Source organism: Brassica napus, chromosome C3 (genome assembly GCF_020379485.1).
Source record: "Brassica napus cultivar Da-Ae chromosome C3, Da-Ae, whole genome shotgun sequence".
NCBI lineage: Eukaryota > Viridiplantae > Streptophyta > Magnoliopsida > Brassicales > Brassicaceae > Brassica > Brassica napus.
The window spans coordinates 13,213,271-13,227,573 of record NC_063446.1 but is presented as its reverse complement, the minus strand read 5'-3'; the positions used below and the strand labels follow the sequence as shown (position 1 = coordinate 13,227,573).

General features: G+C 36.1%; 3 protein-coding genes across 4 annotated transcripts; 2 read left to right on the top strand and 1 right to left on the bottom strand.

Moving 5' to 3' along the window:
- The first annotated feature begins 267 nt into the window (after positions 1 to 267).
- On the top strand, positions 268 to 2,540 carry LOC111212396. Of its 2 annotated transcripts, none has more exons than XM_022713934.2 (2): positions 268 to 1,883; positions 2,088 to 2,540. In XM_022713934.2, exons 1-2 carry the CDS (start codon positions 1,238 to 1,240, stop codon positions 2,456 to 2,458), a joined length of 1,017 nt encoding a protein of 338 aa, XP_022569655.2. In that variant the 5' UTR covers positions 268 to 1,237; the 3' UTR covers positions 2,459 to 2,540. The 2 variants fall into 2 exon arrangements, with proteins under 2 accessions (XP_022569655.2, XP_022569656.2); XM_022713935.2 differs by having other exon boundaries at positions 273 to 1,883; positions 2,051 to 2,517.
- A 46-nt stretch (positions 2,541 to 2,586) lies between these two features.
- Positions 2,587 to 8,205, top strand: LOC106408328 (MLO-like protein 12). Its single transcript, XM_048752594.1, has 15 exons — positions 2,587 to 2,948; positions 3,145 to 3,202; positions 3,349 to 3,593; positions 4,157 to 4,273; positions 4,392 to 4,452; positions 5,492 to 5,580; positions 5,679 to 5,753; positions 6,167 to 6,261; positions 6,382 to 6,431; positions 6,531 to 6,571; positions 6,674 to 6,847; positions 6,941 to 6,976; positions 7,071 to 7,138; positions 7,222 to 7,282; positions 7,616 to 8,205. The coding sequence occupies exons 1-15, from the start codon at positions 2,832 to 2,834 to the stop codon at positions 8,081 to 8,083; spliced, it is 1,755 nt and encodes a 584-aa protein (XP_048608551.1). The 5' UTR covers positions 2,587 to 2,831; the 3' UTR covers positions 8,084 to 8,205.
- A 100-nt stretch (positions 8,206 to 8,305) lies between these two features.
- On the bottom strand, positions 8,306 to 13,929 carry LOC106410405 (uncharacterized protein sll0005-like). The gene is made up of 16 exons (XM_013850897.3): positions 13,446 to 13,929; positions 12,747 to 12,922; positions 12,327 to 12,471; positions 12,163 to 12,215; positions 11,923 to 12,066; positions 11,725 to 11,829; positions 11,515 to 11,640; positions 11,134 to 11,331; positions 10,755 to 10,861; positions 10,501 to 10,663; positions 10,333 to 10,398; positions 10,083 to 10,176; positions 9,607 to 9,719; positions 9,351 to 9,421; positions 9,020 to 9,173; positions 8,306 to 8,930 (listed from the first exon to the last, which is right to left on the bottom strand). The coding sequence occupies exons 1-16, from the start codon at positions 13,792 to 13,794 to the stop codon at positions 8,526 to 8,528; spliced, it is 2,469 nt and encodes an 822-aa protein (XP_013706351.2). The 5' UTR covers positions 13,795 to 13,929; the 3' UTR covers positions 8,306 to 8,525.
- Positions 13,930 to 14,303: the final 374 nt, after the last annotated feature.

Genomic DNA, 14,303 nt, shown 5'->3' with positions numbered 1-14,303 from the left:
ATTCTTCACGTTAAGTAATTCATTGTGTCAAAAGAATATTTTGTAAACTGTATAAGGATTGCGTAATTGTCTTATGGTGAACAAGAATTGAGTAACTTATTTGCTTATATATATATTCAACTACAAGGGATATTCCCGTTAATGCTACCTCAATGTTTCTTATTGCCACGTTAATATGCATCGTTTAGTTACATAAGAAATTGTTTAGACGAATAATGTCTATGATATAAGTAAATTCAAATTCTGATGAGTATCGGAAATGAGTTCTAAAACAAATCCATGTGGATTTTGCATTATTTTTTAAAAATAAATATTATCATACTAATCAGTAAAGATAGAGTTGTGTCTATACTTGAAAACCCCTCTAACAATTGATATTAAAATTGAAATAACAAAAATCTACAAAAAGGTTAAATACTCTTCATGTTCGAGGAGCTTTACATGGATGGAAAGAAAAGGTATATGGCAGAAAGCAATCAAAAGATCTTTGATGTTCGGTTGTGGGAGTAGCATCCTCAAGATGATCTCGCAACTAAGAGTACCGACGAGTTATGTCGACAGCTTCTTACTAATGGTGATACAAAGATTAGATGTTCGTAATGATCTTGTAAGAAATTAGGTGGAGAATTCTTAATGGTATTGCAAAGGTTAAGTTGATAATTCTGTTGGTGTGTATTGATATAATATGTGTGTCATGTTCTGTTGAAGGTTGGAGACCAAGAGTTTGTATGGTATTTGGTTTGAGATAAAGATTGTTGAAATTTCAATCAAGGTTCACAATCACAAGTTTAATTAGACAAAAAAAATTAGAATATACGTAATACTCAATACTAATTAGTACGAAATTGTAATTCTTATCTGTAGTAATCTCATTCAATCATCTTTGATATGTTGAAAGATAAATATTTGGTTAGTTACAAATACTTACATTCGTAATAACTGCCAAAAATCATTTATTTGATCTTCGTTGAAGTCATGTCCATATACAATCATGATCAACGTGGTCTCGTCAACAAACTTTCGGTCTTTTTCATAACGACTGCAATGTGGACGTTCACACAATGCTACCAGACTCCTAAAGCCTCTTCATCTCAAGTCATCATTTTCATATTATAACCTTAACAGCCGGACTGGGTAGCGCCTAAGGCTTTTCTCTCTGACGCACCTTTCAAGACAAACGTTCTCCGACGCCGGTGGAGCAAAATTTCACCGGCGTCGCCTCCGCTCCATTTTCCACATGTCTTTTTCTGTTCCAAGTCAAAGCTTCCATTATGTTTCTTGTTCGCTTTCTCAATCATTATTGGATCTGGGGTCCTCAACATTAAAAAGACCTTCATGGTCTATGCTCGTGTTCTTGAGACCACCAGAACTGCATTCTATACCGGGGGTTCCCGGAAAAACTGTACAAACCACCTCTCTACGCCACGACTCGAAGGAAGGGCTCTCTGAGCTTCACCTTGCAACTAACTCCACTTGCGCAAGTGGCGCATTGTTTCACCGCTTTCCCTTCTCTGAGTTTGGACTTCACTTGAGCTCCAGATCTGTGAGGACCTCCATAGAATGTTCCGGATCTGAACTACTTTTGAAGAAAGCTCAAAGCTCAGGCGTGTTGAGCGTCTCAGGCCGCCGCAGTCCATCATCTTCGCTTTGTAAACGGGGCTCCGTTTTCTTGCTCGGCGGCTGTTCAACCCCCATCCGCCAGACCATCACGATCTCCTCTCCTCCACCCTGCGCCACAGACCGTTATCCCGGCGACAAAGTGCTTCGTAGCTGGAGAAGCTCCGCCGCACACAACTTTCCCATCAAGCTCAAATCCAGTGAGGCTGCAGACGTCAGCCCTAACCTTTCTTCTACATGGGCCAGGCCCAAGTTGTTTTCAAGAGGTATCAGTCCAGTTTCTATCTCTCAAAGTATTAATTTTATTGAGAGGACCAGGCCCAAAAATTGCTTTGCGGCCTTGGTTTTATTTATACCAATGATCTCTGGTGGGTTCACCGAGACTTTGGTCCGATCTAGAGTTCGTATAACGCCATATATGTCTATTCTAAAGAGATTTTCATCGTCGTGGTTGCCGGTGGGTTCATCAGCACCATCATCAAAGACCTTTCTCATGAGAAGTGTCACCTCTCCTGCAATAAAGCAGATGAAATTGCCAAAATCCTTAACCGTTTTGTTATCTTGCGGAGCGGTCTGTACGGGGCCTGAAGATGCAACGGGTTTCGTTTCGACGATATTCCGAGGTGTGGATTGGCTATCAACGTCACGATTTAATGTGACTATGTTTCAACTTTCCGGCGATGCTGTGAAATTTACCTTGACGCATTCGAGTTGTTCTCTGAATTCGCTGTCGATTTATCCTAGAGGTTTCTCTACATCTATTAGTTATGTTGTATTGTCTTACTGTTTTGCTTCTAGTGCTAGGATTGTCTATTCTTCAAAGTGTAATCCGGAAGTTTAAGTATTAATGAAAGCTGTGTTCAAAAAAAAAAAAAAAAAAAAAAAAAAAACCTTAACAAATTATTGTCTTAGAATTAGTCAAAAGTCTTCGTTCCCCTGTTTATTTATAAATAATATATATTGCAGCTTTCACTTGTTTGTCTTTGGTATATTCTCTTTGCAAAGATTAAATAACAGTCTTGTGTATATGAATCTTGTTTTGTTAATGATAAAAAATACCTTGTTTTATTTTAAGTTTTAACATGTGTATATATATGGACATAACAGGAACAAAAGCCATATCACTTTATCTCTCTCCTTTTCCCCTAATCTACAAAACTTGTGAAGCCCTTTAAATGATCAGAAAGTTAAAAGAGTTTTGAGAAGTGAAAGTAATGGCAATAAAAGATAGATCATTGGAAGAGACACCAACATGGGCTCTTGCTGTTGTTTGCTTCGTTATTCTTTTCATCTCTATCATGATCGAATATTTCTTACACTTTATTGGTCACGTACGTATATTTCTTTTTCTTTGTTTCTCTCTTGTTTGCTCTTCTCCAAGTGATAAGAAACTACAAGATACTTTCATTATATAAGGCCTTCAAAGCTTATTACATCATCTCTCTTTTTTTCTTTACTAGAAAATCAAAAGTCAGTCCGTAACTCCCATATAGTCTTTTATTTTTATTTTTTTTTCAATCTTTGTAGTGGTTTAAAAGGAAGCACAAGAAGGCTTTATATGAAGCTCTTGAAAAGGTTAAAGCAGGCAAGTTTAATCTTCTATAAAGATTATTTATCATAGGTTTGGATGTAGCTTTGTATCACAATATGACCTATCTTTTTTTCTATTTGGACTTCCAACTAACTTTTGTTTGTTTTTGGTTTTTGGTTTTTGGTTTGTGGTGAAAATAGAATTGATGCTACTGGGATTCATATCGCTTTTACTTGTTGTATTGCAATCACCAGTCTCCCAAATTTGCATCCCAGAAAGAATTGCTGCGACTTGGCATCCTTGCAGTAGAGAACAAGAGCTCGCTAAATATGGTAAAGATTATATTGACGATGGTCGTGAGGTTCTTGAAGACTATGACTTCAACGACTTTTATAGTCCTCGTCGAAGTTTAGCCACCAAGGGTTATGACAAATGCGCAGAAAAGGCATGTTTTATATTTTAATTACTGATACTTTTAACCTTTTAAAAAAATTCTTCCTCCTTTTCGTTTAACAGATACTATATGAATCTGATTTTTTTTTTTTTTGTGAATTATTATTTGGCCAAATCTCCAAAATAGCATTTTTCTAAGTTTATATCACAAAAATAGCACTCAAAAACTAAAATGACCAAAATAGCACTTTTCTAAGTTTATCCTTTGAGAATTTTAATTTTTTTATTTTTCAAAATTTGAAATCTTATCCCCAAAACCTCATTTCTCAACCCTAAACCCTAAACCCTAAACCCTAAACCTTAAACTCTAAACCCTAAACTCTAAACCCTAAACCCTAAACCATAAACCCTAAATCCTAAACTCTAAACCCTAAACCCTAAACTCTAAACCCTAAACCCTAAATCCTAAACCCCACCCTTTAACTCTAAACCCTAAGTTTGTGACTTTTGATAAAATATTAAGTGCTATTTTTGTGAGTTTTGACTTTGAGTGCTAGTTTGGGAACAAAAACTTGATTTAGTGATATTTTTGTCTTTTTCTCTTATTATTTTCAGGGGAAAGTAGCATTAATATCTGCGTATGGTATCCACCAATTGCATATATTCATCTTCGTGCTCGCTGTTTTTCATATTCTCTACTGTATTATAACCTATGCTTTGGGGAAAACCAAGGTACATGATATTTTTACAACTTTCACAAATGCATATATAATTATATATATATATATATATATGTGTGTATGTATATATGTAATTATGTATGTCTTTAACTTCGTGATGTAATATGCAGATGAAGAAATGGAAATCATGGGAAAGAGAGACCAAAACAATTGAATACCAATATGCCAATGGTAAGCACAAACATATAAGCCATTATCTCATCTCCATTGAGTTTCTTTTGGCAGCAGTAATCATCAAAGAAAACAAAACAAAAATGAGTATTTTCAGATAACGATGTATTCGTCGGTGTTTTGACTTTGGCAACGTTAGCATCATCATCACGTATCACTTGGATTTGCTTATTCATCCATATCTCGGTTGGACACTAAGAGCACCGTTAACGGTGGAAGTGGTGAAGGGTTCTAAAAGAAAAAAATATATTAGTATTCTAATCATGTAATTATATATTTATTCCTACCAAAAAATATATATATTTATTTCTTAGAACTTTTTGAAAAACTAACAAAGTTTACATCTGTTGCTTTAGTTTCCTAAAAGGTACTAAATTGTTTTACTTCAAGAACTTTTTCTAAGTCTCTCTCTTATTTTTCTGATTTTATCTCCTTTTTTTTAAGTTTTAGAACTCCTTCGTAATGCTATGGTTGGAACTGCTCTAATGGAACATCCTGATTTTTAAAGGTTTTTGTGAGTCGATTCATTTCACTCGAATAATAAATTATCTGATCCGATTTGATCCATAGTTAATTGGTGTTTGGATATCTTTTTTATTACTTTTAATTTTTTTAAAACACTAATAAAATATATTATTTATTTAATTTATATATATATATAATATGTATATATGTATAGTAGGATCAGATTAGATATATGTTCCTTAAAAATATTAATGTTTGTAATCTACTTTGATTTTTAAGAATGTTGCATATTAGTATTTGTTTTGCTTTGCAAAGTTATGGATATTAGAGTTTGTCGATTCAAATCGAAACGAATAACAAATCGAATCAAAATTTACTGATATTTATAGAAGCTAATATCTTTCATGCTCATATACTTTTATTGAATTATATAATCAGATCTGTGTAAAATATCCAATAATACCACGCCTTTTGTTTGACTTGCAACAAACAAATTAACGCAAGACCGTACCATCATTATTGTTAACGACATGTGTTCTGTGCTCCTCTTATTTAATGCAATTACATATTGTAGATCCAGAGAGGTTCAGATTTGCAAGAGATACATCATTTGGACGTAGACATTTGAATATATGGAGCAAGTCTTCCTTTACCCTCTGGATTGTAAGTTTTTATTATATGTTCTAAAAATTTACTTTATCTTTTTCCCTATAATTTGGTTTTAACTTACAAAAAATAATGGATAAATGGGGAGCATGCAGACATGTTTCTTCAGACAGTTCTTTGGATCAGTGACAAAAGTGGATTATCTTACACTAAGACATGGCTTTATAATGGTGAGTAATATATATTTATTCAAAAAAGTAATAATCATTTTACTAGTCTTGATCCCCAAAAAATATTACTGATGATGGGAAAGTGGTGTAGTAATGTTGTAAAATATTTCTACAGTGAATTTTTTTTTCTAAAGCATAAACTTCTTCCAGTTATGATTTAGAAAGATTTTTTGAAGCTATCTTTTTTTTAGCTTAAAAACAAAATACTTAGAGAACTTATAAGTTATATCTTAACTTTGAAAATTTTATAAGTAAATAATTAAATCTTTTTAAACCTACAACCAAAATTTTACAGAAAAATTTATATAACTACATCCAAAAAGCACCAAATTTATAATAAAATATATAAAGCTGCAATTTATTCAATTCTAGAATCAAATTTTAAGTTTCTTAAAATTATTGAATGGGTGCAGGCGCATATGCCAGCAGGAAGTGAAGCTCGTTTCGATTTCCAAAAGTACATTCAAAGATCTCTGGAAGAAGATTTCAAGGCTGTTGTCGGTATAAGGTTAGTCACTTTCTTTATTTAGATCAAAATAATTGATTTTTTCTTCCAATTATTAACTAATTTTCTAAAATATTACAAATTTTTGATCAAATAAGTTATTGTCTGTGAATGGAAATGCAGCCCGGTGATATGGTGCATTGCTGTCTTATTCATACTGACTAATACACATGGTTGGTCCTAATTCTTTATAATATCTTTTTAAATAATTAATAAAATCATTTATTAATTGATAAAAAAAAACTTGTGTTTCTTTTTAAAAATTATAATAGGATCGGAATCCTATTTTTGGCTGCCTTTCATCCCTTTGTTTGTAAGTTATTACAAACACATCACTTCAAACTTTTCATTTGGTTTTGTTATGCAGTCGTGATATAAGTATTAATGAGGGTTTAGTATGTTTAATGAAATGAAGGTGATATTAATAGTAGGAGCAAAACTTCAAGTGATAATATCGAAATTAGGATTGAGGATTCAAGATAAAGGAGATGTGGTTAAAGGAGCTCCTGTGGTTGAACCTGGTGATGATCTCTTTTGGTTTGGTCGTCCTCGTTTTATTCTCTTCCTCATTCATTTGGTTCTTTTCACGGTATTAACTAATTTAATCAATCATATGTGTGTTTTATGTATGTTTGAGCTGTGGGTTTTCTATAAGATATAGTTTTATGCATTTTCCTCACAGAATGCATTTCAACTGGCTTTCTTCGTCTGGAGCACTGTGAGTAACAATCCCGCTCTTCTAAAAAAAATATATTTAAAAGGTTGTTTTTAATAAATTAAATTGATGATTGGTTTTGTTATTAATTTTGCAGTACGAGTTCACACTAAAGAACTGCTTCCACCACAAAACCGTAGATATTGCACTCAGGATCACCATGGGGTTTGTAAACTCCTCAACTAATACATAAAACACTAACATATATTAAGTATCTTTACTGAACTTCATCTTGTTGTATACGACAGGGTATTGATACAAGTTGTATGCAGCTACATCACTCTACCCCTCTATGCTCTTGTGACTCAGGTATATAACCCAAACTGTTAAAAGTTGTGTTTGATACATTCAAACCGTCTTTGGAATAAGGGTTATTTTTTTTTTAATTGGAATATCTAAATGCGGACTCCGAGCCTCGAAGAAATTATGGACCTAAAGGCGAAACTTCCATTGTTAACAAAAAAAACTCTAGCATCGATAACATGCTTAGTATAGATCAAATTTAATTGTGATATCATGTCAACATGTTTAGATATTTTTAACTCAACATCAAATGGCAATGCGTTAGATTGATGCATTTCTCGTATTGTTAGGTCTCAAGTTGTCTATGTAGGATTCTCTAACACTTAATTGTAACTTCAGATGGGAACTTCAATGAGGCCGACCATATTCAATGACAGGGTAGCCAATGCATTGAAAAAATGGCACAAGACAGCCAAGAAACAGTCCAAACATGGAACCTCAGGGTCCAACACACCTCACTCTAGCCGCCCTGCCACGCCAACACATGGCATGTCACCTATGCATCTCCTCCACAGTCATAATCGCAGCCTTGATTATCAAACCAGCTTCACTGCCTCTTCTTCTCCTCCTAGATTCTCTGATTTTGGTGGCCATGGCCATGGACATCAGCATTTCTTTGATCCTGAATCTCAAAATGTCTCTCCCCACCTTGAGATTGCAGAATCTGATATCAGCAATAGTCAGCATCCGCATGCTGATATAGCTAGTCAGCATCAGCATGCTGAGGTAACTAGTCCTGTTAAAGAAGAGAAAGAGACTACTGAGCATGTCAAGATTGATTTGCCAGAGTTTACTTTTAAGAAGTGATACGAGTTCTATACTTTTGATCAGTCTGTAAATGGTATAAACTTTGAAATGAACACATCTCGTTCTTTTTTCTTCTTTATTTTTGCTGTCAGCACAAAAATCAAAACGTTCATTTTAAATGACCTCTCTCTCATCAAATTTGCTATTGTTATGTTCCAAAACATACTGTTGTGGGTAAGCGTTTTTAAGCAGAGAAAAAGGTTCTTGATGTCACGAATATGATGCTTGTAATAGTAACATATACTCATATCTCATTTGTTCAGAAAAAAATAAAATAGTCATATCTCATTACGTCTGCGACAATAATTGTTTGATAGTATTATACATGGAGCCAAATCTATACTCGAATCTTGGAGACTTTCTATGGAATCTCACCCTTCTACCAAGGACTATATTACCTGGGGGCCTGACAACAATATACATCAGATGCTTCTGGTTCTGTTCAGGTACGAAGTGCGACAGGTGCAGACAGAGACAAGTAGTTGACGTAACCTTCAGAGACTGAGATCACAAACCGATGGCAAGCAAGAGCAGAGGCGGTGAGAAACATAACAAAGGACGTCAAGCAGAATTTGAGCGTCAACATTCGGTCACTCTTTGCAGATTCAAGTATCTTTCTCAGTATCACTCTGACACGTTTGTCTTCAATCAAACTCTTGAAATCTTTTACTGTAATGTTGGTTCCTGAAGATGGTGGTGGGTCTGGAAGAGAGATGACTTTAAGGGAATTAACTCCGGAGATTCCGACCATCCATTGGTACAATGTGTCTGCAACCATTGTGCAAAGTTTCTGGCGGATGGCATGTGCCTCTTTCGAAATAAATGTCCGGATCAGTGAAGTTCCATTCTGTTTATCAAAGCAGAGAACCATAACGTAAAGACCCTTTCCCTTAGAAATAAAGCATATTGACTTAAACCACAGCTGTAGAAACTAACCGCAGCCATTAAGAGCCTTCTAAGAACCACGCCGTCTTTGGATGCCAAAAGCTTCATGACCAGACTTACCGTGTCAACATCTTTGTCCGTTTGATTGGAACTGCTATGAACAGATGTTTCATCTCTTGATGGTGTTACCAATGGCGAACCTTTCCTAGAGTAGGTATCAAATATGTTATTACAGAGAGACATAAATACTAACAAATAATAAACAGAGAGGCACCAAATTTCTCATCTCTCATATTACATAGCACACCTCTTTATGCAACAGCGCCATAAAATAACTAGACATAATTCAAATAATGAGGGTCAAATGTCTGATTCACTATACCTCACAGAGCTTTTACTCAGGAAAAGAGCAACCCTTTCCCATCTGAACTCCTTCTTTCGGTTAAGAACTGCCTACAGACACCAACAGAAAAGTTGAGAAAAATTGATTCAGTCTACCTACAAGAGAATGCATAGTGAAAATCAACAAGCGTCAATTCCAGAGAGACCAGACTTAGTTTTGTAAACAATGTTTTTTTTTTCCTTTTGCTGTGAATCTAAGAAGTCCCTTAAATGGCACTAAAAACTTATGGTATTACCGAATGAAGAATTTTCGTTGTTGCCGCTGAATTTTCAGTGAGGAGTTTTTGAACCACAAAGGGGTATGCAGCTTCAAATGTCTTGAAATTTGGATCTCCAGATGCAGCCAGACCTGGAAAAACATGAATACAACTAAAAGCATGACGCAAATCGCCATGTTATGGAAACCAAGCATAGCTAGAAAGAGATGAAATATGAAGCTATCTATCTGACTATACTGTCATCCAAGATCACTTCCTGGATAACGTTTATTGTTATCTACCTCAGTCATATAACAAAGGGACACCAGGTTGAGAAAATGTATGATTTAACATTAACACACATAAATTTGATCCATGCAGATGCATGTACCAGATCAAAAGGTGGATTGTCTCTTGACATATTCAATATATGCTCGAGTGGTATTTCATTTATTCTACCCACGATAAATCAAAACCATCATTCAAAAAGAAACCAAGGATTGGATTACAAGTACCTTCCAAGCAAGCAAGAGAACGCAGGACAAGTGTGAAGTATGGTGGCATGCGTAGCTGATACTTCAGGGCCACTTGGACTATTTTACTAAGCACCTTGGAAAAATTACAAGCATTCATATAAAAATTAGCGAGTCCACTAGTACTTACTCAGAAGATTGGTTTCATTGTCGTTTGTATGAGCTATGAGTAAATATATTGTTTGGGTCAATGGAGGCGCACTTACAACTGTTTTTGAAAAACATGTCTCACCTTAGTGAATTCGATATCAGGAATCCCATTTTTAAGTTCAACCTCTCCCAACGCCAATTCCAGATCCTGTATTATCATTTTTAAGAACCATATTCAGATATAAGAACAGCAATTTCTTCAAATCTATAAGAACAATACATTGTAATATTTGAATTACCAAATATTTACCAGCGTAAAACGACGGGTATTGACGCCTGGCTTGGTGACATCCATATCACCTAACGCTTCAACAAGAGAGGACCAATCACCATTCACGATGTGCACTATTGATGCGAGCATGGCAAGCTGATGCTTCCTTTCCATCCGACAAACTAAACCGAAGTCTAGAAACCTTTGCATAGAAACACGTTGTTATCAAATAAAACTCACTTTGTCACAGTCAGATTTTTTTAAGCTACGCTGATGAATGAGTCAGGAGATACCCTATTTGTCTTGATGTCGTATAACGCAAATTTCCAGGATGTGGATCTGCGTGCAAGATACCTGTGTCAAGGAGTTGTACTAGAGTTGCCTCTACTCCTTTGTTCACCTATAAAATAAAATTTTAAGAGAGATATCAAAGCCATTAAAGCATAGTATATTCCAACAAAATGGTACTAACAACTAAAAAAAAAATCAAAACAAAACTACTTTGAAAATGCAATTTTGATTCCACCAACAGAAGGCAACTGCAAGATTGATTCCACTTTTTTTTCACTGACCACAATTGTAGTAATGTCAAACTAAATCTAATAACAGCCACATGCCTTTAGTAGTAAACATAAAATAGAATATCAGGAGGTTGTTATGACATTAACTTACCAGATCAAGAAGACGTCTTCTCGCTTCCAGTTTTCGTCTCTCATGACTCTGAGTGTCATTCTCAGAGTAACCAGTAGTTATTGCCTGTAAATCGGTTGGGCTTTCACCAACCATCCACTCCATGGTCAAAACTCTTTTGCGCGTTAGATGTTGATACACCTTTGGAACTCGTATATAGGAAAACCGTGAGTGTGCTTCCTTCAAGAAACATAGTACTTTAGTCAGTCAGAGTAAACAAGACGCTTACTGTTAAAGGAAAGAAGATAGAGATACTAGCAACTTAGAGGTAAAGGAAGCTACTTCTCTATCAAAAGACGCAGAAAGCATTAACTTTGATTCTTAACGTTGTCTAGACAAAAAGAAGAACCTAATGGCCAGTACCCGAAATTCAGATGCATTGGCAGCCTCTAAAGTAAAGTCCAATTCTCCGGCCAAACCTTTTCCAAGCTCATCAGCATATACACGAATGTCACTTTCTCTCTTTGCTATCTTTCGCAATACACCCAACTGCAACAACAAAAGGATACATCATATATGTATACATTATTCAAGCAGAATGATTTGAGAACAGTTGGTAGATTTCACACAAACCCCAAGTCGCAGAATGTAAATGTCGCGTAGCACTGCATGTCTCAGATCAGGACGCTGAACTTTCACTGCAACATCTAAACCATCGAGGGTCCTTCCTCGGTAGACCTACAAAAATAGCATATCAAGTATTAGTCTTGCCTCTAACATGTTGATTCATATGATGCTTACTTGTTGCAAGACAGAAACCAGAGTAAATACCTGACCGAAGGATGCTGCTGCTACAGTTTCTTGAGAGAACTGGCTAAAGAATGATTCAACAGGAGCTCCTAATTCCTCTTCAATGACTTTTGAAGCCTCCGGCCATGGAAAGGGAGGGATTCTGTCTTGCAGTTCAGACAGTGCCTGCAGTTCCAAATCATATTCTAGTTAATAACATATGAAAACCAACACAGTCAGAGATTTAGAAACGCAAGAACATAAACATAACTTCTATCTGACCTTGGCGGTTTCAGTCCCAATGAGATCTGGCCTTGTGGAAAGGGATTGACCAACTGAACCAACAGAAAAGAAGGAAGCATCATTCATAACAGAGCAAAGTGTCAACTGTAAATGGTGAGTGATAGATAGTTTGATACTTCAAAATAAGATGTGAGTCGCCAAACCTTTGATGAAAGTGGGGCCCAAATGTAGCATGGTTTCTTTCAGTACCATCCCAAATTTCTGCCCTGAAGCTTCCAATTTTTTGCCTTTGTCTGATTCCGATGATGTCCGTAATCTGATGACAGCAACCATGAACGCAGAAAATACCTACACATTAGAATTAAAAAATAAAATTAAAACCACATCCACACTTCTGTCTCTCAAAGAAAGCAAGAATACTAAAGTGAGTTGAAATTAGTATTCTTAAAAATTTTACTATGATAAAGAAAACAGTTTGGTAACTAGAGGTCATTTTAGTTTCAGTGGAAGATACAAAAACGAAAACCTCATCAGAGATCATCAATATCTCTAAAGTATAATTACCAAACATTAAAATGATTCAATGATTAGTTGCAGAATGAAACAAAACTCTTGACAAATACCTCCAGAAGCCTAAAGGCGACAACATGCGGCCTACAATTAAAGTAATCTGCAACAGCTTGTGGATCATAAACTTCAGGAAGGGGTCTTGACCACATCTTAGAGAGGCAGTAAATGTAACCAGCATATGCCTCCAAGGCTTTGACATCAGCCATTAACAAATCCACCCCAGTGAGCCCTGCCAAACGGTTCAAACTGCATCAGCAAATGCTTACTACTGAAGGATACAAAGAAGCCCATTATTTGTAAATTGTTACTCATGACAAGTCAATTAGCCCATGTACCTAGGGGTTCAACCAAGTAGATTACTATACTATAGATATGCTTCTTATGATATTGTGTAATGTCATCTTTGAGGGTTGCCACAAAGCAACTGTCTTTCCTCTGTTGTATGAAAGATCAATGAATCGAATCCTCTTTGCATCTTGAAGGCAATCTAAATTCTTTCTCTTCCTTTCTAGCTCTTGCACAGTAAAGCTCTATGAGCTAGTTCTAAGCTCATTTGAGGCACAAATCAAAACTGCTTTCACTTACAACTAACACATTATCTAGTCCTTTATTAAACAAGCATTCTTGTTGATCAAGTAACCAGATTGCCCTAACACTCCAACCCTAAAGTCCCCAAATCTGCTGTCATTGCAACTTGCAAGCTATCTAACTAAGAGGCTAATGCTACAAATACTTGAAAATAAAACCTTTACCTGAGTATGAAGGCTGAGGCAAAGACGGTTGCTCCAGAGGCGGAGAAGCTGAATCCTCAAGATGGCGGAGCCAAAACACTTCCTCGGCGGACTTAGTCACTTCGGGGACGCGGAAAGCCACGTTGGCCCATTTTATTCCGATGCCGATTTTATTCTTGAGAAACTCAACGTCATTGCGCACAACATCGGCGACGTGGCCGAGACTGACGGCGACAGGTGGCAGAACCGCTCTTCTTTGTTTCAATCGCCTCAATTCAGAAACGGCGAAAGCTCCTCCTGTTCGAGGCGAGCGTCGAACTGGCGTGCGTATGGTTGAGCAGGACGGTGACGGCGGCGATACAGACGCCATGATATTGGTCGGAGAAAGTAAGTTAGGTTAGAGACATGGAAGAGTGACAGCGAGAGATCATCATTGTCTGAATTTTGATTTTTGTTTCGAATTTTGTATGTGGCGGAGAGGAGTGATCCACGTTGGCCTTTGGAGGAGGAGCTTCCGGGAGTCGGAGATAAGGTTTGATTGTAATGGGCCTAGGCCCATTATCAAGTAATAATACCTATTAAAATATCCTTGCAGCATTATTCTTTTTCTTCTCAGCATTATGGATTGTCGCGGGCTTTTTGGTAAGATGATTAACAAAAAATTTCAAACGGAAGTTAGAAAGCACTTAGAAAGTGACCAGAGTTTATTGGCTTCAGATATGTTAAGAGTGGTACAGTTTACTACGGTCTACTAAACCAGTCTAGAAGGTGATCGAGATATGTTTGGGTTATAGAGTTAAGTATCATGTATTAGATATAATGATTGAGTAGTTATAGATATAGCTGAATCTTACGAGAAGATATTATAATTAGTATATG